The sequence below is a fragment of the Coloeus monedula genome, assembly GCF_965178545.1.
Source record: "Coloeus monedula genome assembly, chromosome: Z".
Taxonomy (NCBI): domain Eukaryota; kingdom Metazoa; phylum Chordata; class Aves; order Passeriformes; family Corvidae; genus Coloeus; species Coloeus monedula.
In genome coordinates this window covers 8,647,887-8,674,508 of record NC_138822.1, presented here as the reverse complement: position 1 = coordinate 8,674,508, position 26,622 = coordinate 8,647,887, and the positions used below count along the sequence as shown (strand labels likewise).

The following is a 26,622-nucleotide window of genomic DNA, read 5'->3' as shown; positions in this document are numbered from 1 at the left end:
CTGAGATATCTGTTGCCCAGAAGTCCTTTGAAGTGATGCTTAGCTTTTCTTCTCTACAACCACAGAACAATCCTCTACTGAAGTGCAAATTCAGTAATATGGGATGGTACTTGCCAGCTGATGGCAACGAATGAACATTTATCATGGTGCACCTAGCAGTCTGGTAACACCTTGATGCACAATAATTTAACTCTCCAAAAGTCTCTGTGGTTACCCCAAAGCCTAATTCTTGGTTTCAGCCTATTATTTATTTATTTCTTAAATTAAAAGAATTTACACAACACACCCACAGCCATTTCCCAACCAGCTTTATCTTGCAACTGTGCCTCACAGGTGGTAAGGAGGTGAAAGCACTGCTGCTTCTTTACACTTTACATAGTCAGGCCTATGACTGACCTCCTCTAGTTTTCCTCTAGAAACCACACTGCTTAGAAAAGAAGCCAAACTGAACCAAAACCCAAACCCTTTGCAAAATAATACCAAGGTGGGAGCTGCAAAAAGGATGAAAAGTGTCACAACCTACAAGTGCCTTTGTTTCCTTTGAACAGACTTAATAAGATAATAAGTTACTGTTTTCTGTAAATGGTTATTTTATGCAGATTAGAAGAGGTGCCAAAGTACAGAGTGTGCAAAACCCTGAATGAAGTGCAGCAGTAACAAGAAATAAGGTCCTGTTTGAATTTTGAAGAAGGCTTCAACATGTGCTACCTGCAGTCCTGAAAAATCTCACCTTAATGAGGAGTCACGGGTATTACTGAACTACATCTGCAGCTAAACTGAAAACACCTTCAGTTTAGCTAATGCCCCTTAACCCCCGGAGTTTCTCTCTTTCTAGAACAATATCTGAAAAAAAGAAAGCTTATTAGGGAAAAAAAGGACTTTACGTTCCTTGTACACCACTACTGTTGTGGCCACAGTGGGTTTTCCCTCTGACCTCTTCTCACAGGAAAAGGACAGTGCAGTCACCACCTGCCCTTCCTGCTGCATACACATACCTCTAGTCCTACACATGCTTGGGATTAGCTGACAATTCCTATTTATTCAAAGACTATTTATTGCTACAACTCCACATTGCATTGGTATCAGTGCCTACTATTTTCCACCCATTTTTTTTTGGTTGTTGTTTTTGGGGGCTTTTTTTTTTTTTTTTTTAAGTCTGAGCCAGTTCTTTCACCTCTTAGGAAATACTACACTCCTGTATGATCAGTAATTCCTTCAGGAGGGAAAACAGGGAACTGTTTCCTAAAAGAGCTCATCTTGCCTTCTGCCATGAGAATCATGGAGGTGCAAAGGGACAGATTTTTGAACCACCAAAAAGTCAGGAGAGGTTCTACCAACTGCTACAGTCTCTCTTGCAAAACTCATGGAGGTTCTTTCCCTGAAGAGAAGGGCAGGACATGGAGGAATACGTCTTATCAATGGTTTAGCAGGTTAGTTAACTGCACAATTCATATTCTGGTTAAAAAGCCAATCACTAGGTCAGAGTACAACATGTACATTCTTAAACTAACAAGTGAGGTGACACAGTGACTCACTCTGCAACTATTCTGCCACGTTTGTGATAGAAAGCACAAGTTGCAGCATAAACCTATGGGAACCATAGTGTCAAGGAGAGAAATGGGCCTAAGTTTTGGGCTTTGTGGACTGTATAACAATTACATTTATGGACTATTAGGGCAAACATCTGATGCTACAGGATACTGTGATACCTGGAGACCCAGGTACTGTACTGGAAGACCTAATGGGTGAGAACACATGTTGGGACAAGGAGACAACCTGCACCATCCTTGCTGCCTTCAGCTCACTGTCATCTGCAGCAACAAAGAACAGAACAAACAGCAAAGAAGATCACCAGGGAATGGTACTCAGCATTCAGGCTGTGTTTCTACATAAAGGAACTGGGAGCCCTAGACAAAACCCAAGTAATACTAGTCACAAAATGACAAGAACCTCCTGAATCCAAATTGTGTTATGCTATTTCCCTCATGACAAGCTCTGAAGCTTCGGCACCTCCTGAGCAGTGTGCTGAAGCACACCAGTATCTCACACGCTACTTTCCTGTATTAGCAAATGGTCACATACTGGTATGTACCAAACACTATAGGATTGAGTACATGCAGTGCTGCTTAACACACAATCTTTTCATGAATAGCCTGTAGCCCCTCATTGTTCTCAATATATTGGAACTTTACATGAATACACACAATACCTTTTGGGTGGCAAAAAGGAAACAATAGGTACTTCAGTGGAATACTGAGCCTTCCCTTTAATATTTTAAGTTTGAAGCCATTTGGTGTCTTCAAAGACAAAAGGGCAAACATTGCATATAATAGGTTGCTACAAAACGTTTTAAACATACCTTGCTGCAAAACCCCACCACATTACATCTGGATTTTCACCAGTTTCATGTTACAGGGGTGAGTAACCAAGTTTGTTATGTGAACTTCCATAAATAAGCTTGATAGTCCCAGTGGTCACAGTAGTGAACTCTGGGTATTTTACTGTCTGCACCTCTTCTAGTATCTTCCAAATGCTGCTGACTCCCAGGAGCTGACCATGCATTACTGATATCACCTGATAAGAAACAGAGCAGGGACAACAGGGTGAGCAAAGTCAGCACTTACCAAGCACAATGACCACAGTCTTCAGGAGGCTCATCATGGTGTCCCGATTTCTGCGGGGTCCAGAACTGTGTCTGGACATTCTCATAGTCCTTTGGCGAACGTACCCAAAGATGTGAGCGTATAGGACCACCATGACCACAAAAGTGACCAGGTTGAAAATAGCCCAGAAGACCAGGTAGGAGTCACTATAGAGCGGTGCCATGTTGGAGCAGTGAGTGATATCACAAATACAGTTCCATCCGACACTTGGTATGGCACCCATGACGATGGCCATAGTCCAGATAACAACAATTACGACGACCACTCGGCGGTTGCTCATCCGAGTATGCAGCTGCATTCGGAAAACTGTAATGTGCCGCTCAATAGCAATGGCCAACAAATTGGCTACAGAGGCTGTCAGACTGGTATCAATGAGACCCTGACGGAGAAGCCAGGTGCTTACAGTCAGTCTTCTAGTGTTGGGTCCTGTGTTGAACATTAAGTAAAAGTAGGCCAGTCCTGCAAAAAAGTCCGCAGCAGCTAAGTTGGCCATTAAGTAATAAATAGGAAAGTGGAATCGGCGGTTGACATAAATAGCCACCATAACCAAGAGGTTGGCCAGCATTATGAAGATGCAGACGGTAATCCCCAGTCCCATTACAAGCTTGCTGACAGTGTTCCATTCAGTGGCTAGATATTTTCCACTTCGGTTATAAAAGAAGGCAATGGTTTCATTGTAGTAGCACTGTGGTTCGCTCATGGCTGTGGACTGAAGGAAGAGGGGAAAAAAAAGAGAGAGAAAAAAAAGAATTACATCAGAACTGAAAACATATGACTGCCTCCATGGATGAGACATGCATGGAGAGTGGGGAGGGGGACAGGAAAGGAATACGCTTCAGAACAAACTTATTTTTTCAGACCAAGTGGCATTCCACAACTCACAAACAATTGCTCTGAGGAATCTAGTAACGGCAACCAGATTAGAAACAACCAGAAATGGTTCCATCTGCTCTGGAAGCCAGCATGATTTCTAATGTAGTTGTAAATTGCATAGAAAATGAGCTTCTGGCCAAGTAGACCTGCTGAAAGATTCAGTTAAAGGGAAAGGCATGCAATTCATAATTTAAAAAGTTAACTCTGCTAGACACCTTATTTATGTTATCAGTGCATAAAACTTTTGTTTGTCTGTAGAGGAAGAATAACTTTTCAAAGAGGAGGAAATGTGCATTACATTCCCAAGCAGGTTTTAACTCATTCCATCATGGCTACTCCTTCTTGTCCTGTCTTAAAAAGGGGGAAGAACACCCTAAATAAAGATTGTTAGTATGTGTTAAGACTGTGAACTACCAGGGACAATGTATATCCATAAAGCACGGAGTGCTTTTATGAGCAATAAAGGAAGCATGACATAGCATTTCTATGAGCATCAGCCACGTTTCTAGAAATAGTTTGAAATACACAATGCTTTTAAGTATAACTCACCAGAACTGACTTATTCCAATATGAAGTAGAAGTGAGCCAAGAAATAAGAAAAGTAATATTTGGCTTAGCTAGTGTTAAAAACGTCCAACCTTATTTCCTGCATTAAATATTATCATGGCTATGTCAAAGAACACGATTCATTTTCTTTGCAGAGTACTCTGCTGAGAACAGCTGGGGGGCAACAAAGAAGCCCATATTCCACCAGAATGTGGAAGTTTTGGATAAAACTGTTGGCTCATAAGAAAATGCCTAATGAGTTTCTTTTCTCAGCTCCATTCAATTACACAAGGTGCAATTCCCAAAAGGCAAACCTTAAGAACAGAAATCCCTCTGAATAATATCCTGGTTCCTTGTATAGCATGGGTAAACAACAAGGATGTAAAAACAATAATTTAAAAAAAAAATCAAACCAAGAAACACATGTCAAAAATTCTCTTTCTACAAGAACTGCCTTTGACCGTCTGCTTTTACTGCTCTGGAACTCCATCAACTAAACTTGAATTTTTACAAAAACCAGACCAGTTTTAGCAATGCAGGTAAGAAGCCTAGTCAAAGAACAGATCAACGACACTAAAAGACGGTACTTTCTTCCCATTAAAACATACAAATGAAACCATATGTTTTGGACAGCTCCAGTTACCCTGCAGGAAGTGCTACAGCTAACCTAACCCTCTTGTTGAAAACAAAAATGTACAGAATTCGTAACTCGAATCAAGTGAAAATAGTATCTGATAAAGATCTCCTTAGAATTACCCAAAGCTATTTCTGTTTCTTTTCATTTCTACATTTGTCAATGCAATTCAGCCAATGCCAATGAAGCAATATACAAAACCTTCCACCTATATCCCAAATGGACTATGTGACATTTAAATCTATGTTAAAGAAAAAGGCCTTTTGAGAAAGATTTTACCTCCAGCCTAAACATCGACCAGAAACATCTGCAGGCCCAGGATAATATAAAGTTAGAGTAAAAAGTATTTCTCAGCACAGTGAGTATAATACTTTTATTGTTCCTCTAGGATACATCCACCCTTTTTTTTTTGTTTTTAAGCCTTTTAGCATTAATTATTTAAGAAATCTTAAAAGTTCTCATGTAGGATCTCTCTGTTGCATATAAAAAAATTTACTTATAAGGGATATTTAACAAAAGGAGACCTAGCTACAAGACATCTGGCTTTAATTCTTTAGTTAAAGACCTTGTAGTAATAACAGGTCAAGTATAAGAATCCTTGAGGGAGAGAGGAAGTCGTATGAATGAATTAGTGGCCCTTATAAAAGCTTGCCAACATCTGCATTAATTATGTAATACACAGGGTTTTCAGTTGCTGTAGGACTAGCTGGATGCAGGATCTAGTGGATATTTGTGATCTTGAATAAATTCTCTTTGACTATGTATTTTTTGCTGTTTTTTTCTTTCAGGCGTCTGCTGCCCATATGCAATGATTCCTGCTCCACTGCTGCTCCTGTGGAAAGAGGCCTGCTACACCAGGAAAAACATGTACTTTAATTCAGAAATGTAAAATGTGGCAGGTATTATGCTTTTACTTTCTTTGTCCTTCTAATTTTCTTTGTGTTTCTGTTTTGCACATGGGCTTAGAATGTTTAAAATGAATATAAATTATTCCCTGATTATGTACTATTCTCCCCTACCTTTTCGTATGAAATCTGAAACAAAATATAACAAAAAATTTGACTTATTCACAAAATGCCAAGCCAAGGCTGAATGTATGTACATACATAAGAGTATGCAAAATGCTACAGAGTCAGACTTGTTGAATTTAAAAGCACGACAGCACTCGAGCAATCTCAGGGACGTTAGCATGAGGCTCACTCGCTGCTTCTTTCATTTTGAAGACAGAAAACCAAAATGCTGTGTTCATGTAAGGGATTTTGGAGAAGTTTTGTTTTTAAGGCATTCTAATCTAAAACCCGCGATCTCCTTTAAAAGTAATCTTTTCACCCCCAAGGGAAAGAAGAGAAGAAGATGAGATAGTTTGCTGACAAAAGTTCAAACAGGGGACTTCCAGATGATCAGCTTTCTCGGATGCCAGTGTATATCTTAAAGGAAGGTTTTGACCTCCCAGGTCACAAACATAAAAATCCCAAGGCATCACATTTAGCTGTGATGCTGACTGGAAAGGCTCAAGCAGGACAGAAATGCAAGGTATCTCTCAGTACTGAAAGTGTTAACATACCACAGAGGCATATGCAAGCAGGCAGACCCCATCCCCTCTCCTGCCCCTGCAGGAAAAGGGGCAGGAAAGTTTATATTTTAATTTCCTGAAGTTTCACTCAGTGTGTTTCACTGCCTGTGTAAGCCAGATGTGTGGTGCCCGGAGATTTACCTCATCCATTCAGTATATCTCAACAGAAGTTTTAAACAAACTGAGCTGCAAATTGCCCATGTTAACTAAACCTCTAGGATGCATCTGTGTGGAAGAAAACACTGACTTATAAACCAACAAGAGAGATAAAGAAAAATGGAGTGAAAGCAGACTAAAAGCAAAGTCTCCTCTTGCCATGTGATGTTGACTCAAGACACAGTTGTCCCAAATCAAAGAACAAGAAAATCACAGGTACATGGAGTTAAATGTCTTAGTATCATGCGACGTAGTTGTAACCACAGCGCAGTGCACAGACCAGGAAATTTGGTGCCTGGACTTAATAAACAAAACCCACTCTCCTTCTGCAATTAGTCATTCAAGTCACCTTAGCACTGGCCTTTTCAGGCACTATTTGCCTGGTTGTCTCCTTTCCTCTGGTTGTATGGGATCACACCACAGGGGTGCCAATGGAAACACTGGGAAAAGAGCCCACGTAAGCTTTCCCATGTTTTCTGCTTGATTCATCCTGCTTCTGCCCCACCTCTGCATCACACCCTAAAGAACACGGTGCAGATTTGGATCCACAGTACCGTGACCACGGGATGTCCTTGAGCAGCCCATTACTACCTGCCCCCCCCCTCAGGGCAGAGACCAGAGAGGAGAAAACACTGTCTGCCTGCAACAGGAAGGTGAAAGGGGATCTCTGGATCCTGCCAGCTCCATGGTGAGTGACAGCTCACCTGGTGAGGGCTGCTCAGGAGAGAGATGGAGAGATGCTCAGGGTGGAAAACAAACATCAAAAAGTTTTCCAATGCCACTGATGCACACTGCCTAAAAAAAGCATTAATTAGCACAAGGTGCCTGAGGTGAAGACGATCCAGTTTACCTTCTGCCATTGCAGACTTTGGAGAGTTCCTTGGTCCACCTAACAAAAAAAGGCGGGCCCCTATCTCCCCACCCCCAGTATCCATGGGTGCATTTATTTCTTGCTGAGAGAAACAGAGCGGAACATTCTTTGAATACTAAGGTCTGACTTTTACAGCATTTTTCAAACTTGTAAGCCACAAGAATGAGTCCATATCCAGGAAATCTCTTAAAAATATCTTAACCCTAAACTCTCCAAACACACTCTTTTCCTCTTTTTTTTGTCCTTTGCTGAATTAACCTCCACATGCCACTGTTTTCTTACCCAGAACACAGAGGAGATGAAAAATTCATTTTTCTAATACTGGTGTAGTAAACTAAGACTACAAAACTGTAATAACTATCTTATATCTTTACATTTAGTGCAGCAGTGAACGGAAATCAGTACCACTGTGTTCAACTTAGATAAATCTCTTAAGTTTACCAACATACCAGAAGGGATCAAGCTGGAAAACTTCAGGGAACTGCCAAATTCAAAATCCCCAAAGAAGGGTATAAATTAAGAATATCTTTAAAATAAGGATAAGCAAGTAAGTATAGGCATAATTGAATCAATATGTAAATACTTCGTCAACCCACAACTGCTAAACATGGGGTTTACGAAAGTAAAGTTGTAACAGATGAGAAAAAAAAATCCAATTCGCAAAAAAACATTTCTCTACTACCTAATGAAAAACACAGACTACTTTTCAAACTGCAAAACATGAAAGAAAAGCTTTAAAATAAAGCGGAAAAGATGTGTTTCTTTTAAAGATAACAGTAGAAGTAAAAAAAAAAAAATCATAAAGTCACAAGACAAGGATGTTGATTCATTATAGTTTTATGCACAGATATATTTTTCAATTGCACAATGAAAGTATGAAACCGCATCACCAACATAGAATGGCTCCTCCTCTTCAGAACTGCATCTTTCAAAGCAACCATTCTATGGACTTAAAGATAAATGTACATAATAAGATGTGGTGCTTCTGTCACAACAGGTTACTTCATTTCACTAGACTCATTCTGCCCTTCACAAAGCTGACAAGACAGGAGGAAATTAATCTCTCTGAAAGGGGATCCCTTTAACACTATTACAACATGCTAAATCATAAAGTTACTTAAGGATCATGTGGCAAGAGCTAGTGAATCCAGTAATTTTTAAGATGCTTTTGTAGCAGACTGTATTACTACAGAGTCTTGGAGCTGACAATTGTCCCAACTACTAGAAACTGAACTGGGAATTTCTCTGTATCCTACAGTTTATACCTGCAAGCGTAACCCAACATATCTCAGTGTATTAAAGAGACCCAGCCACTAGCAACAGTGTGAAAAGAGGTATAGTTGACAAGTGACACAGATCCCACTGGTTAACTATGATTATGACCTCCACAGATTGGCTAAAAAACCAGAGAGGTTGTTGACCTTGCAAAATTCTGCAAGCAAAAGGAGATTTAAGAAATTAAAAGCTAGAAGAATAGGGAAAAAAAAAAAAAAAAGACAGAATGAATTTATCTGTCCACAACTGGGCCAGCAATTCAGACATGAAGGTTTTCCAGTGGAGGAAAAAATGAAGAGGCATCAGGGCATAGTTCTGCATCATCACATCCTCACTTACATTGCTAGAATGGCGTATATATGTTGATTAAAAAGGATTTATTTTTATTCTGCCACCCCATCTCTGACTTGCAAGCTTCTCTCAAAGGGAGGTCCCCACTGTAATGTGGAGATATTGCAAAGATAAAGTAATTGGCTGTGGCGCAGGTAGAGCATATTGAGCCCAAATTGGATACTTAAGCCCAAGTGTTCCATACAAAGTACAGAAAGGGCTTCTGCAAAGCTCTTAAAACTTCTTTTCCTTCTGGGGTAGCTTTCACGACAAGCTGAGCTTCACAAACACTAGCCAAACATGGGCACAGGCTCAACACTTTGTGGCTTTGTGGGAGACACAGGAAGACAACTATATTCCATCACCTCATTTAGTGACTGAAATATTCCACCTCTTATGCCTTCAGAAAAAGTCTTTGCCATGATGCTGACTGGGGGGGCTACACTATTTTGCCCAGTTCACCCCCAGTGCCCACCTGCCTTACCCTGAACATCACTGACAGACATCCAAACTGCTGTGAGTCCCTGAACGCTGCTGCGAGGATGAGTACAGTGCAGGACAGATCTTTGTCAAAGACCCCCACCTTGGGAGGAGTTTTCTAGAGAGAGGTGCAGCACACAGTGTCCTATCCATGCACTTCAGAAGCCAGAGTGCAAGCAGTCAGAGGGGAAAAAAATCTGCACCCATAACATCTCAAATGAGTTTTCATGCATAATGACTTATAACATGCATCTTTTAGGTCCAGTTAGGTGCTCACTAAGCCAAACTGGGAGTTAATTATTAGCTACAACAGCTCAAAGACTATGATTTTATGCTGAAGAAATCCTATGGGCTATTAGGGCTACTTCCACCTCCAGGGCACACCTCCCATCACTCCTCACCAAGCAAGCCAGCAAAGCAAGCACTTGGGAGAGTTTAGCCTACAAGCAGAATGCTTATGTTAATGAGCATAGCAAATTTCATTTTGGGACTGGAAATAGAGATTTACAGATGGTAATAAGATGACTATTCTGTGTTTATAATAGCAAATACATTTTTTTCATGAAATACACATTAGACAATTTGGGTTTCTTTTGCTTTGATGTACTGAAATATTTGTGAAATATATAAACAGAAGATAGAAAAATCTTTGTCTCAGAGCTTTAGAAACAATGGGGTCTCCATAAGTAACTTGTTCACACAGTACTTACTGCCTGTAAGGCAGTATTAGTCTACTTTAAATAAAATGGAGATGCATTTTGAACCTACAGTAGTCTCATATAGTAAAATAATTTTATAAAAAAGTGTACTGGTATTTTATTTTCCCCTGTGATGTCTGTAACTGGGTGGATATACTTTAAATCACAAATTGTTTTTTCCAGACTCACCATTTCCTTTTGTTCTCTTGTTTACCATATTTACCACCACCAGAGCCCTGTTTTGGTAACAAGACTAATTTGTTTATTCAGCTCAAGGGGGATAAAAAAATCCACACACTTGTTGACTGCAGAAATTTGGGCACCAAATCCAAAACACAAATTGTGTTGCGCTTTGTTGGGGAAAGGGGTGACAACAGCTGTGCCATCCCTCAGCACTCTGTTCTCAAACATATTATGAAAAGGATAGCCGATCTGTGGCAATGACAGTTTAAGTCTCTCCCACTCCAATTCAAACAAAATGAGGAGAAAATAGAGTTGTATTCAATGGCACAGAGTGGGAGAAGTGGTTTTTGGCTCTGGCCATGAAAGGCCACTCTAATGGAAACTGCTCTGGATTTCTCTTTGGAACAGCTGCAAGGCAGTGTTTAAATGTACTCATTTGTTTCCAGTATTTGGCTGGTAGGATCCACTGCTGGCAAAAGCAAAGAGAGACTGATGAATTTTTGTTGTTTTCTTGTTTTAAACATTTCTGAGGCACTGTTGGAAGTCCCTGATTCATTAAGTAACTGGAGCTCAAATCATTGCTTCTTCAAAGCTTTTACTGCAGAATTCAATTCATGCCATTCACAAAGAGAGAAAATACTAATCACTTCAGAGAGTACTTTCATCAGTATGGGTCACCACTTGTGATGTTTCTTTTTTTGCAAACAGCAAAGCCCTCTGGGATGCTAAATGCTTCTTACAGAATTATTTAACTTTGATAATGCATTAAACAGACTAGTCAGGTTTCTATGAGATCATTTTACTTATCCATATTTGAGGTATAAAGTCATAACAAGTACACAAAATATCTCCAAATTAAAAATCAAAAAGTTCTGTTACATCTTTAGGAACAGAACAGTTTATCTAATCAGAAACCACTAAATTTTGATTTATTGTGACTAACTTGACAGAGTTTTTTGCCTTACCATGAAATCCCATGGCAAAAAACTCAAAGCATATTTGGAAGATTTTTTGTTTCATTGACTTCTTTGACATTTTGTGAATGCCATTTTGTAATTATTTTCTATTTCAGATCACAGCTACGGACAGTTAAACTACCTTGAAACTTTATTTACTCTACACCTGTACCCATCACCAAGATGCCTGTGCTCTTAATCTCCACTTGTGTCTGGTTACAAGATGTTGGGGGTGGAAAGGAAGAGGGGAGATTTGGGTAAGTCAGTGCACTGGGAGGGTGTGAAGAAACATGACTGTGGCAAATGTGTTGCTTCCATAGTGAGGAGCACCAGAAGCAGGTCCTATGTTGACATACTAGCAGTAAGAATATTTAAAACAGTACTAACAATTTCACATCTGGTACCAAGAAGTGGCTTCCAAAAACTTTTTCAAAATGTGAATCTTCTACCTGGATCAGAATATAAATCTTGGGGAAAATACCATTTACCACTAAATTAAGAGGAAGTTCTCTTATTGTAGTGCCACCATGAGCATCTGTAAGATTGAACTCCAAACAAAAACCTATCAGAGGGAGCTCTGGCTTACAAAAGGTCCTCCTGAGGTCTCTGAGATTCTCTCCCAAGGGAAATAAGCTTGTTTGCCTGGCACAGTTAAAGGACTGATGATAAGTAGAAGAGTATTTATTACTGCAATGTATAAACATATGTGCAAATACATATATAGGTATAGAAAACAGATAGTATTTACTTCTAAGTCTAAATTGACCAAATGTGAAGGAAGCCAACTATGCTGGCAATGCCAAAGGAAAGTTTAAAGATAAAGGATTAAAAAAAAAAAAAAAAAGAAAGTTTCAAGTAAAGTAGCAAAATTCTTCTTTTTGCAACTAATATGACATCTAGCTCACGCAAAAGGCATGCAAAGTTACTTCCAAGTTAAAAAAAAAAAAAATCCTTCCTTAAAACATTAGTCTCTAAATGACTTCTGCAGCACACCGTGGCATCTCCTCAATTTCAAAAGGCAAAATAATGTCCTCTGCGGGGTGGGGGTGGGGGGGGGAAGTATTTTAATCAATGTTGTTTTCTAAACTGTATCCAAAAATTCATTTATATGTCAACACAAACATGAAAGGTGAAAGCCCATGCAATCCAAGTATGGAAAGTGCTTTACTTCAATATTTAATCTAGCAATTGTCTCTTTACATATGTATGTCACTATGTCCTTGTCTGTTAAAAAGGTCTGCCTTTCTCTCAGAAGCATACACATGGCTCCCAGCAGATTGTCTGGAGATGTTACTCTTTATATGTGACTGAAGACTTGTATCAACTGTCATATCCACAATAGTTTACTGAAATCTGTGGGAATTCATGCAAGCATTTAAGTCTTCTCATACAGATACCAATTTTGAGCCTTTTAAAACACAAGGATGAGAGAATGGTATTTTTTCGACCAATGTCCCACACTGAAATACCATCTTTCCTTCACTTGTTGTTGTCATTTCTTTCTGGCTCCCAAGTCAAATCTCACTGAAGCACAGTTTCTAAAACTTGAGTGTGGAGGGAGACCTCTAGATTACTAATCAATGACCACAATCATCTATTCGGTTCTAGTCTTTGGCCTAGTGATATAAGTCCAGGCAGAATTTATTCAGCAAAAGCTCCCCGCAGACCCAGGACATGTGCATTTATTCAACACAACAGAATGGTGACCATGCTGATCACTTTACATGTGATAGCTTTTCTTCCACTCATTCTCACCCTACAGCTGCTCTTATTCTCCCTTGGAGAAGGAATTTGTTCTGAACAATCCTTAGATACACACAAACATGAAATGCAGTGCAGTCAAGCAAACCACATGAGTGGAATCTCCTTGGAATAGAGGGTGGTGGCTGGGTTTCTGATATGGTAAGGCCTGGCAAATTGACACTGGACAAATTGACACAAATACACTGGACCACTGCCACAAACACAGCAAAGCAAGAGCTACATACTCACCGTGGTAGAGGCAACAACTGGGCGGCTGGCTAGCAACATACCCTGTAAACCATTGCCACTGCTTGGAACACCAGCTCAGGCCTTCAGGGACACATTTTGTGGCAACATGGTACCCCGGAGGGAATCGAATCAGACAATAGGACTCATTTTCAAAATAACCTCATAAAGTCTTGGGCAAAGAAACACAACATTGAGTGGATATATCACATCCCTTATCACCCACAAGCCTCTGTGAAGATTCAGAGGTATAATGGACTGCTGAAGACTATGTTAAGAGCATTAGGTAATGGGGCATGGAAGCACTGGCATGCAGATTTAGCAGAAGCCACCTGGCTGGTTAACGCTGGAGGATCTGCTGACTGCCCTGGTCCTACCCAAACAAAATCCCTACATGCTGCGGGAGGAGATACGGTCCCTGCACTACACATGGGGAAGTCAGTGTGGACTTCTCCTCTCACTAGAGCAAACTCATTTGTGGGATTGTCTTTGCCCAACGACCTGGGTGTACTTGGTGGGTAATGACTTGATGAGTAATAAGAAAGGATGGGGAGACCTGGTGTGTGCCTCAAGGAGATTTAATCTTGGCGGAAAATAATCTGTGGTATAAGTTGTATGGTGCAGGAAGTAAAGTAGTGGGAATGACATGAACTGATGAGGAAGGAATTTTGTGAAGAGCAAGGAGAATGCGATGACAACCCAGTCTGAGCTGGTGTCGGTGCCCAATGACCAAGTATACCACTTCTGTCCTGACCACTTATCCCAATGGAAGGGATTTGGAGGGATGAAGCAAGCTTATGAGACAGGAAGATAGTATCTATCTGTGAAAGGGCAGGGGACAGTAGCTAATGAAGAATACAAAGGAACAGTAGATGAATGATGTGGGATCTGAGTATGACATAAATGGTGTGGAATAAGGGGTGGAGACTGTATTGGGTCTGGCTGAGCTGGAGCTCATTTCCCTGTAACAGCCCCCACAGCACTGCTGCACTTTGCAGGGATAGTTGGAAAGGTGTTGATAGCACACCAGTGTTTTGGCTGTTGCTCAGCAGCACCAGCACAGCATCAGCGCTGTCTCTCCAACATTCCTGCCTCCATCAAGGGGCTGGGGGTGGGCAAGGTCCAGGGAGGGGTCACAACCAGGCCAGCTGACCCAAACTGACCAAAGCAATATTCCATGGCATATGATGTCAGCTCAGATATAAAAGCTGAGGGAGGGAAGGAGGAGGAGCAGGGGCATTGGTCATTTTACAGTGTTTGCCTTCCAGAGCAGCCGCTCCACCCGCTGAAGCCCTGCTTCCCGGGAAGTGGCTGAGCATCACTCACCAATGGGAAGCAGAGATTAATTTATTTTCTCTTCACTTATACATACACAAACTTTTGCTTTTTTTTCTTGCTTTAGTAAACAGCCTTATCTCAACATAAGAGTTGTTTTCCATATTATTTTTCTCTTCCCTGTTCCCTTGGGAAGGAGATTGATAGAGTGGCTTGGTGGGCAGCTGGTGCTCAGCCAAGGTCAACCCACCGCACTCATACATAAAGAAGGCTCTGAAGAGGCAGACTGTAAAGAGAGGGGTGCAAATGTGCAGTGGTGGCCTGGCAGAGCCTTTCCCCAGAAAGAGGGAGGAGTCTGGCAGTAGCTATGCAGGCTGGGACAGAAGCATGCAGCATCTACCTCCTACCAGGTATTCTGTTGTGCTGTAAAGAAACTAAATTCTTCTGGGAGAGAAGAATTTAAAAAAGAGAATTTAAAAGAGATTTAAAAAGCAAGAAAAATGCTTTTAAAATACACTAGGTCTCCATTTGAAACACAGGAAGAAGAGTAGCACAAAGAAGTTTCTCCAAAGCAGACTTTGGATTCAGCTCATATCACATCATCACCCCATAGTGGACATGTTTTTTCCTAATCTCACAGAGTCTAGGGATCCTTGAAATACGGCACTTCTCAGTGCATATTGCTGAGAGCTATAGTCTCCTCAGCCAAAGAATCCCCAGCAAACAAGAATTAAAAAAAAGGCAAATTCTTTTTGTCCAGTTTTCCAAATGTCCAGTTTTCTGATATCTACCTTAATTAATTGTGGTGCCTTTTTCAGTAAAATACACCTCTTAAATGTTTTAAATTGTAACAGGCACTTGGGTCTCTGTGAAGTCAAAAGCACTTTGAAAACGCTTTTCTGAAATGAAATCTTGACTGTTATGAGCATTTCCTTTTCTGTTTGTAGTTTTTACTTTTTACAGAAAACTCAAGTACTTGGTGTTCAGTACGTGAAGCTAAGAAATCACTTTTATAAATGAGTCTGAAAGACACAGTGGATTCATGAAAGCAAGATTAGTGTGTTAGTAATTCTAAATGTGTTATTAATTCTACTACTGTTTTTCACTTAAAAACTTTTCTGATTAAGAACACTGAACTTGAAATTTCCTTTGGTATTGGTCCAACTTATCCACATTACAGCCTCTATTTTGTATTTATTAGGCACAGTAAAAATCAAGCTGTAGTGCAGTCATCACCTACATGGAGTCAATAAAGATCATATTTTGCCATATATATATGCTTCTACAAATAGTAGTATAACACAGCAGTGTCATGTGTAACAGTATAACAACACTCTTAGTAAGTGATGAGTGTCTTTGATACAGTATTTCAGGAAATATTTCCCTGATGACTCAAAATGACAGAGGAGAAAAATGCTAGTATTTAATGAGGAAATAAGAAAGAGGTCTAATCAGTTCACCTGCTAGAGTTTTATCGTGGTCTACTCACCTCAATCACCTCAGGTTGGGACATCATGGAGGATGGCACCAAATTGGTGGGGATATCCATGGTAGCTCAAAATGTCCCTGCTGTCCTTGCACTGTTCCTTTGCACCAGCAAGCTCTTGTAGGAACACAGAAGCCCTTCCTCAGACTCTAGTCATACTGATATTTATTCCTAACAGGAAGGGAAAAAAAACAAACTGTTGAGAATAACAAGAGAACTGGGTGGGCAGTCAACACCCAAGAGCCTGGGCTGCTGCAAAACCAGTCTGAGTTTGTACAGCCCCACTTGCTGACATGACCACTCACAACAGATTTGCAGAAGTTTCAAAGGGGATACTGGAGTTTGTTCCAGAATAGGAAGAAAATTCACTTCACCACACAAACTAGGATCACACAAAATGAATTCAGCAAGAAGGCTAATGCACAGACCGCTTCCAGATTTGCAACAAAATATGGTCACCTACAGAACATTGGAACTGTGTTGACCTTTTCCCCCACAACAAAAGAAAAAAGAAAACCCCCACAAGTTAATACTCATAGAATTTCTTGCTGGAATACATTTGTTCTCTCAATAATTATTGTTCTACAGTTCAGTGATCACATGAACTTTTCTTCTTTGTTAAGAAAAACACCTTACACATTATGACTTAAAAATATAACACCCTTCTTTCCAGGTAGCCACAAATTTGCAGTATGTTAAATATACTGAACTGTAAAATTTAATCAGCTGATTCAATAGAATGACATTATCTCCATAGCTATCATGTTTATCAAGGTCAGTCCAGCTTCCACAGATATGTTCTACTTTTTTCTTTTTCCTACTCCTGTGTGCAAAGAAAACAAACAAAAAGATGGAGGGGGAAACCTCTGTAAATGTCCAAGATATTAATCCCATTTAAAAATTCTAGTCTAAGACTACGGCTGCTTTTTTCCCTTAGCCAGACCAGACATATACAGCACAACCCACAAATTAGTCACCATGGAAAGGATTTTTGAGAGACACCTATTGCTCTTTGTATCTATCACTTCCTATTCTGCAAGTCATGGCAGAAATCTACTCATACAAAGTGTTACCTGCATCGAATAAACACACCAAAAATTACTCCAAACTTCGGTGGTATTTTTCAAACTGAGGCCATGCTATAGTTACACAGACAATGCCAGTAACTTTCCTGGCCACAAGTTCATTTTTTCACAGGCAACACTTACTTACCAAGCCAAGAAAGAACAGATAAGTGCTGTAGGAAAGTTATGCTTCACATGCTTTTCTGATTCAGTTATGTCTTTTTTTTTTTTTTTTTGGTCCTGTTAATTTAAACTCAGCCTTTGCACGCCACTGTGGAAATTATTCCTCCTTCTTAAAAAGCATCATCTTGAAATGCCTGCTTCTCATTTCAACACATCCCCACATGCCTTACGTCACATGTAGCTGTCTCATCTTCCAAGCTCTAGGATCACTTTTTCCATCTTTATATAGCTTTCCAGTGACCCCTATTCTTTCCTACTCAGTTCTTGCTAGTAACCATTCATTCTTTCCACTCCCTCCTCCAAATTTCTACTACTATACTCATGGGGAGGGCAGAAAATGGAGACGTAGCATCTCTCCAAGATAGCCTTCACAAAGTCAAAGAACAAAGAAAACCTTTGGGCTTCCTGTTCTCTTCCAAAAATGAGAGTTGAACTAATTTTCTGAAATTCACTAATTTTTCCACGGATGGATGAGGGAACAGATAGCATCACCTTGGAATTCTGACTTAGGGAAGCTTCTGCAACTTGATTTTCAGTAGAACTCTATCAACAGCCTGAAAATCCTCAACCAGCATATCTTTACTGTCTTGTGAACTGTTGCAGTTATAACTTAAATAACATCTCAGAAGACTTTTTTCTGTTCATCTCATAACATGCTTAAAAGCAGCAGTTTCACTGCACCTACTTTACAACAGGTCATTGCTAGTTTATTTTAAAATCTTTTCTCTTAATCCTGAAATGCTGCCACTTTTGGATAATGAAGGTGGAGAAAAAATTACAGTTGAAGCTGCCTTTAAGGAATACTGTCTAAACCAAAACCAGAGGTATGCTTAGAATCCTGTCTGTCAAACAAAAAGGAGAGGAAAAAAAAATTTTTACTAGGGAGCATCATAAAGAAGAAAAAACCCGAAAAACTAAGAAAAAAAAATTTGAAGTCTGTTTAGCCTTTAGCTAGCTCTGTGTACTTCAAGTAGAACACAAATGCCAGAAAAAGCTTAACCCATAAAATCCTATGAGTGTTTAATGCAGTTGAGAGAAGAAATATGCCTGTAGTAATTTTTCTACATGAAGTGGTAAAAATTTCCTAAGCCTATGATCATTTCTTGTTTCCCCTTCTACACCTATATTTTCATTGTTTGTATTTCACTGATGTCTCAATTTGGCTAGGGAAAAGGAAAGCTCTTATGCAAACAGCTTTCATCCCAACCTTCTGATTACGACGTACACAATGATAAACACTTTCTGCCAAATGGTTAGGCTCATAAAAGCATTCTAGCCAAAAAAAGGGTCAGCCTGTACAAAAGAACTCTCCCCCCACTCCCCACCTGCCTCATCATCTTCAGCAATAAAAAAATACAAGAGGGGACTGTGATTTCACAGCAGTGCTGGAACAGGCAGACTCCATTTAAGCAAATAAAAGTGGCTCCTAACTTAATACCTATGTAAGTTTAGGGTGCAGCCTTGTGTTTTCAAGAACTGCAAATAAAGGGAACAGGATCCTCAAATTAACTTCACTAAAGGAATTATGACAAGAAATGTAATTTCTTTTAAAAAATAAATTCTGAAAAACAAAAGCACAGGAGTAGCTTCCTATTAATGAGATTTTGATACCTTGCTACACTGCAGAGGATTGAAAAAAATCCCCAAATTTGGAAGCAGATTCACATGTCCCAAAGACTGGAACTGCCAGTGGTGCAGGCAAATACCACTTAATGTACTCTTCTCTTGATAGACACTGCTGTCTTTACTGAGTACATTTAGAGAACTGCAAACTGGGGAAACATGTTGGATCAGGATCTAAAATTCATAAAATGAAAATGATAAAATTTCTGATTGTCTGTGAAGGAATGCATCCTCACCAAATAAAATATTCTGCTCTCTGATATGCCATGATTAAGCATCATGCTTTGTGGATCAGCTGTCTGATACAACAGAAAAGAGGAACCATGCAGTCTTGTCATTACTTGGAGTACTTAGGAGAAATGCAATTGTGCATCACAAGCATCTTCTTGAAGGAGCTGTTTTCGGAAAATCCATTACAAAACCCAGTGACTAAAGTCATTACCCTTTTTCCTCCCCAGTTCCTTGAACAGCGCACTGGTGACCTGCAAATTTGCAGTAATAGAGCAGTACCAATGACTTCTGCATCACTGAGTATCTCATCTGGGGCCACAAATATACATTGCTCCCCTCCACTAAGGTTCTGGGACAGAATGGAAAACTGGATTTTCACACCCTGTGCTGTCTCCTGTGTCAGACAATTCCAGGTCTCCTGCATTTTTGCCTTCTTTCAGCTTTGGTTTCCTGCATCTGTATGAGAGTGCCTTTTAGTATCACTTTGTCTTGACTTCAGACTTCAAGTTTCTGGATTACATGACTGAAGATGGTGATACTGTGACCTTGAAGCTGTTAAGTGCAATTTAGCTAAACAAAGCTACCCTTACTGCACTAGTGAATAAAAACTTAGCTTACAGTATAAAGTACTAATTGATCCCAGATGGATAGGTCCTGTAAACTCATCAAAGAAAATAAAACATTTGAACACCATGTAAAAAAGGTGAGAAAGTAAGAAAAAGATCTCACACAAATGACACACTTCCAGATGTCCCATCTGAATTTTTGCTATCTGAAAGTATTCATTTGGCATCACTCACTTCTGGCAGCCTTCACTAAACAATCCTGCTCGCAATTAATTCGTTCAACTCACAAATAAATGCATCACCCCACCATGGCAGCCTTGCCATCACAAATAAAAATGAATGCCATCCAGGGAAGAGCAGCAGCATTGATTTGTCCTGCCTAGCATTTCATTTTACTACTTGTTAAAATGATAGTGGTAGCACAAACTTTTAGTTACCTACTGTGGACTCATGGAGGTGTTTTCCTACTGTCCCAAATTGAGATAAGAACAATTTAAAGCAATGAGATAAGAATATGAACAGTAACAGCAACAACATTAAAATTAGTAACGTAAGTATACAAAAAGAGGGTGACTTACATGCTAAAGTGCTCAAAGACCGACCTGGTGCCATGCTGCACCTGAGACAATGAACCGTGCACAGACCCTCTGTGCCCATATGGTTTTTTTCTGACTGCAAACCCCCTCACTCTTTCTTGGAAGCAAGATACCCTTACTTCCAGCCCCCTGCGGTGATGTGCATGGGGTAGAACAACCACCTAGGCATGCCCACAGGCTCCAAGCTCTGACCCCTCACAACTACTGTGAGGAAATTAAGTCTATCTTGGCCAAAAACCAAGCACTATACGCCCCTTATTCTATGCCATCTACATCATGCCCAGATCCTACACTTTGCAACTTTACATACATACATATATAAGTATACACAAACACAGTATCATTTCCATAGTCAGTGGCTGTCCCTCCAAGATGTCTGTTGTGTCATTTAGTCCATGACTGTAGGATCTATGAGGATCTCACAACTGCTGTATCTGGAGCACCCATAATCATTGCCTATGGTAGTTACGGCATATAGCGGCAGTGTCATTTAGCAACCAATACTATATAATTCAACATTACAGACTGTTCTCACCCAAAACTCAAATCTTGAGGTACACACCATGTTCCCCCATCCCTCTGCATTACCCACCAAGTACACTCAGGTCCTTGAACAAAATAAAATCCCATGGATGGGTTTGCCTTTTCTTGAGGCAGCACTAACCTAAACTGTCTTCCCTTACACACTTCTCTTATGCGCCACAAGAACTTTCTCCTCTTCTACAGTACATGGAGGTTTTGACTAGGCAGGGCCAGCTCAATTGGGAGTGCCTCTAGTGTTAACGAACCAGTGGCCTTCACTAAATGTAGATCCCAATGTTTGAAGGTCCCACTACCCATTGCTTTCAACGTGGTTTTTAGCAGTTCAGTGCACTGTTCAATTTTTGCAGAGACTGGGGCACCATAGGGACTATGATACACCCACTTAATCCCATGCTCTCTGGGCCAGGTGTCTGGTTTTGAAATGAGTCCCATTGTCAGACTCGATTCTCTCAGGGGTGCCATGCCTCCAAAGGACTTGCTCTTCCAGGCCCAGGATGGTGTTCCGGGCAGTAGCATGAGGCACAGGGTAGGTCTCCAGCCATCCTGTGGTGGCTTCTACCATTGTGAGCACATAGCGCTTGCCTTGGCGGGTTTGAGGCAGTGTGATGTAATCAATCTGCCAGGCCTCCCCATACTTGTATTTGGACCATCGCCCACCATACCACAGAGGCTTCACCCACTTGGCCTGCTTGATCGCAGCGCATGTCTCACAGCCATGGATCACCTGGGAGATACTGTCCATGGTTAAACCCACACCTAGATCATGAGCCCATCTGAGTGTTGCATCTCTTTTCTGATGATCAGAGGCATCATGGGCCCACTGAGCCAGAAATAATTCCTGTTGCCAGTCCAAATCCACCCAAGACACTTTAACCTTGGCAGTTCATCCACCTGTCTGCTGTTGCAATGTTCTTCACAAGCCTGACTCTTGGATGCATGTGAATCTACAGGACATATTTTTACCACCAACTCCTCTACTCAGGCAGAGATGTCTTGCCACAATTCGGAAGTCCAGATGGGTTTCCCTCTGTGCTGCCAACTGGCCTTTTTCCACTGTTCCACCCAACCCCACACAGCATTTGCCACCATCCACAAGTCAGTGTAAAGGGTAGCACACTGGCCATTTCTCTCATTTAGCGATATCCAAAGCCAGATGGACAGCTTTAAGCTCTGCAACCTGACTTGATCCAACTTTTCCCTCAACAGCTTTGCAACTTGCCATATAGGACTCCATACAGCAGCTTTTCATTTTTGACATATCCCTACAATATGGCACAAACTATCAGTAAAGAGAGAGTATAGCTTCTCATTTCCAGGTAGCTGATTATGTGGTAGGGCCTCCTCAGGCCGTCACCACCTCCTCCTCCTCCTCCTCTTCTGATGATAATCTGAAATTTTTGCCTTTGGGCCAGAGCATGATGACTTGTCGTGATTTTGATTTCCTATTTGAGCTCACGTTGTGATCAAGTGCAACCCACTTACTCCACGTAGCATCAGTGGCATGAAGTGTGGAAGGAACTTCCCCTTTGAACATTCAGCCCAGCACTGGGCAGTAGGGGTGCCAGGAGGAGCCATACTTTGGTATCTCTTCTGAAGCAGATTGATTCCCTTCCTAAGCTGCCAGATACTTTTTTCCAGACTGCGTGCAGCATGTCTTGGATCCTTTGTATCCCCAACTTCAGAACCCCAGGGGTTATCCTTGAGTCTTCCCAGGTACTTCTTGTGAGAGACTCCAGGAAGATCCATTCTCCCTGGCTGCGGTATAGAGCACACTTTTTACAGTTTGTCCTATCCTGACTGGCCCAAGGGCTACTGCATGAACAATCTCCTGTTTAATTTGCTCAAAACCTTCTTGTTGTTCAGGATCCCACTTGAAATCATCCCTCTTCCACACCACGTGATAGAGAGGGCTTACAATCTGACTCTACTCTGGAATATGGAACCTCCAAAAAACCACAATGCGTAGGAAAGTCTGCATTTCCTTCTTGCTGGTTGGTGGGGACACAGCTGCTGTTTTGTTGATTACACCCACTGGAAACTGACAAAGTCCATCTTGTCATTTTACTCCTAAAAACTGAATTTCCTGGGCAGTTCCCTTGATTTTACTTTATCAAAAACCAGGGCACCACCAAAGCATTAGGACAAGCCAAAATAATTTAAGTTTTGAGGAATACATTTAATGCAGGTAGCTCAGTGTGTGCAGTTTGCAAGCTGAGCTGCCTGCATTTACCATGTTCCTCAGTGGAAGTGGTTATGATCTTTACAATTTCCTCCTAATTCTGCCCTCTCTCTGTTCCATGGGGTGTTGTATCTGCAAATGGGGATAACCTCCTGCACTCTGTTCAATACTTAAAAGAGCTGCAAAAAGGTAATAGTTGCAATTCAGTATTGGGCAAAAGAAGCAGAAAAGAAATAAAAGAGGGGATTTCCAGACAGATGGTGTGGCCCATTGTTATACTCTTGCCTTGAAGTTCTTCTGACAACAGTGACTGATTTTTTTCCACTTAATGAGACTCTGTACCATCTCCCCATCAAATTTCTGATGTCTCAGCAAAGAGACTACCCTTTCTCCTGCCTCAGCACATGCACTAGCAGTTTGGAAGCTAGCACAAAATTAACTGTCCCAGTCAAACTTTGCTGATCACGTGTGTTTGAATACACACATTTTACAATACAAATTCTGCACATTGTTTGGTATCAGCCAGGTTCTATCACCTGAGACCCCTCTCCAGAAAGCAGGATAAAGAGTGTCATCACATCCACTATTACCATGGCAGTAACTATTGGAATACTACTAGATCTAGTTTACGGCATTGATTAAACACGTTCAGCAGTGGTAAATGCAACTATTCAGCACACCTTCAGACCAACTACCAACAAAACACACAAGTTACACCTGTTCTTGCAGCACATGCAACACTACCCTCCATTGCTCCCAGGAAGACGAGTTCTACAAACATCTCCACCACCAAAGCCTTCCTGTCTGCTGTTTCTAATCACTAGCCAGACTGCTTTAAAGAACTACAGAGCTATAGCTGCTCACCCATTTGGAAGCTCTTCATAAGAATGAACAAATTCACTGTGAAAACGGATTTGTGAAGTATTACTGAGGGGTCACGGAAGTCTGGAAGGGGAGTGCCAAAAACAAGGGACAAGCTCACCATGTTTCCTGTGCTGGCTGCACCATCAACCCTCCTGGAAACAGTCCCTGCCAGTAAAGCCAGACATTTCTTGAGTCTAACTTCGCTGTCTAGGAAAATAGAATGGAATTTGCTAACATATGAAGAGGTTCAGAAACAAAATAGGAAATCTCTACCTTGCTAATATTGAAATAAAACCAAACCAAAACCAAAACCCAGAGTAAAACATACTTGATTCTGCCCTTTCCCAGTATCAAGAGTGACAAAAGTTACAAAAGTAACAAAGTTACAACCAGCTCTAAGAAATTGGCCAGATATTTAATTTTAAGAAGAAAGATCAAGGACAGACTGAATGTACAACAAAATTGACCTTATTCATTCACTTCTGCAGAAGAAACTGAGATCCTCACAGAAAACAAAGTGAATTTTTCATACTGCTGCTGGACTAGCATGCTATATAGGGTCAAAAGATCTTACACCAACACAGGCAATAACTACACAGAGTAAAAGATGCTTATATAAATAATACCTCATCCCCAAAACACAGCACATGTATTTGCCCAAACCACAACTGGAAATCAATTTATATCCAGAAACATTTTTCCATCAAATCCCTGTCCCTCTGGAGGAATCCCCTATGGACCTAGTAATTTCTTTGCAGTTGTCAATGGTTAATCCACTTCGACATTAAATGTCAATTCTTTGCAGATATTGTTTAAGAGATCAGAATTTTTATTTCACAGACTGAGAATGTTAATCCAATGACATCAATTTCTATGCAGGCTGCTTCTGCTCACAGAACTCCCACTGTTGATGAAGCATTGCACTGTTTGAGCACAAACATATCCAGAGCAATTATTAAAAAGGATCATTTTCCAACCTGACACAATGAATGAACAACACAGAAACTGGCTAAAAAACATATCATTAAGGCTCAGAAGGGAGGGAAGGAGAGGGAGGGAGACCTGCAACAAGAGTAACACAATGTTTTAAATGTTTCACTGTCACCAAAAAATGACTTATCAATAATAAACGAACTGGGAACTACAAAAGCCAGTTGAGCTGGTTGGCCCAAAACCCAGAACCGGTTGGTACTAAACCCTCTCTCCTGACCTCACTCACCTGACAACTTTTCTTGTTGTGTATGCAGCACAACAAGATTTTGTAGCAGAGCTGCAGAAGCACTACCAGAGCTGCATTCACAGGATGTTCTGTGTGACAGGGACAGATTACAGAAGGTTGTCAGTGAGGCCAGCTGAGACAGCCTTCTGCCTAGGCACTGAGAGAGAACAGGAGAACAGCCTCCAGCAAGACCAGTGGAGTAAGTGCCATCACTACCTGCCATTTGATCTCCAGCATGCTGCCTGACCCACCTCAAAATCTCAGGGGAGACCAGGCAAAAACAGCACGGACAGCCCAGCAGATCAGATCACAAAAATGGCATTATCCTCTTCTGGTTGTTGAAAAACACCCTCCTTTTATCCCATGCACATAACATGTTTTCTGGCTTTTCTCAGTTGTTTTTTTTTTTGTGTGTGTGTGCTTTCATGGGATTTTTTTCTTTGTTTTCAGCAATCTGAGCACTCAGGACTTCAACAACCAGAAAAACAGGACAAAAATCTCCCAAGTTCAGATCAAACCCAACAACTGAACATGTTGAAACAGGTAATGCCTACACCACTGCTGCCCCTTCAGAACAACAGTGTCCTAAACAATTGTCTTGGAAGTGATGCAGTCTTACAAAGATATAACAAAGAGTCAGAGATTTTATTACTGCTACGGTTCCATGTAAGTAATACATCTACTTTTGCATTGGTATGATGCCTGCTTTGATTGTGATTTGTCAGCCAAAGCATACATTCGGTTTAATATTAATTACAACCACCTCTTTAGCCACTAACAGCATTAAAAGCAGGATGGCAGCATGTTTAGATGTGTATCAGCTTGCAGATTGCTTAACTGAAATCATCAGCCAGAGCACTCAAGATTTTATTAAGCAAATCAAAACAAAGTAACAGACAACACCTTGGAAAATTTAATCCCAAGATGCCCAGGCACCTGAAAAACATCTGACAAAAAAACCCAACCCAAACCAAACCAACATGGGAGCACACTTAAAGATCAAATTAAAATGCAGAACTCATAAAATGTATTACTCATGAGAAAAAAAGTAAACATAAGTAAACTCGTCTTTCCTACCTTTCCTTCTGCCTTCCACCAACTCACACCTGTACATCTCAAAGACTTTTTAAAAGCTGCTGCAGAGAAGTTTGCAACTTCCTGAGGCTAAAAGAGACTTCCAGTTTCCACTACCTCAGTCTTTACTTTCACAGTACAGCTCTTAGCTTTTTTTATGTAAGGAAAAAAGATGAAGATTTCAGTAGTGATCTCAGGCTAGAAATTTATTTCTGTGTAAATTTTAAAAACTGCCTTTACATTCAGTAGGACTCTTCCACAACACAAGGATCTCAAATCTAAGTCATTTGCATTCACAGTGCAGTCTGTGCTTCAAACAAGAAAAAAAAAAAAATTACGTCAGTCAAACCTTTTTGAATAGGAGCTCTGTGGCTAATCTGGGGAAGATCATTGTTCTGGCCTCGACAACACGACCACTACAAGACTGCTGCTAAGGCTTCCCATGACAGAATACAGCCTGTAAGTTCAGCAAAGATGCCCCAGGTAGAGCCT

At 40.7% G+C, this 26,622-nt stretch overlaps 1 protein-coding gene across 1 annotated transcript in view; it reads right to left on the bottom strand.

The window, feature by feature from the left end:
- The window catches only part of LPAR1 (lysophosphatidic acid receptor 1), a gene marked incomplete at its 3' end in the record, with an annotated part of 43,565 nt that extends 27,465 nt beyond the window's left edge, over positions 1 to 16,100 (bottom strand). The window contains exons 1-2 of the mRNA XM_082301102.1: positions 15,992 to 16,100; positions 2,625 to 3,372 (exon numbers count right to left, since the gene is read on the bottom strand). Coding sequence (XP_082157228.1) covers positions 2,625 to 3,372; positions 15,992 to 16,051 — 808 coding nt within the window. The 5' untranslated portion in view covers positions 16,052 to 16,100. The remainder of the gene's footprint in view (positions 1 to 2,624; positions 3,373 to 15,991) is intronic.
- Between the last annotated feature and the right edge of the window lie 10,522 nt (positions 16,101 to 26,622).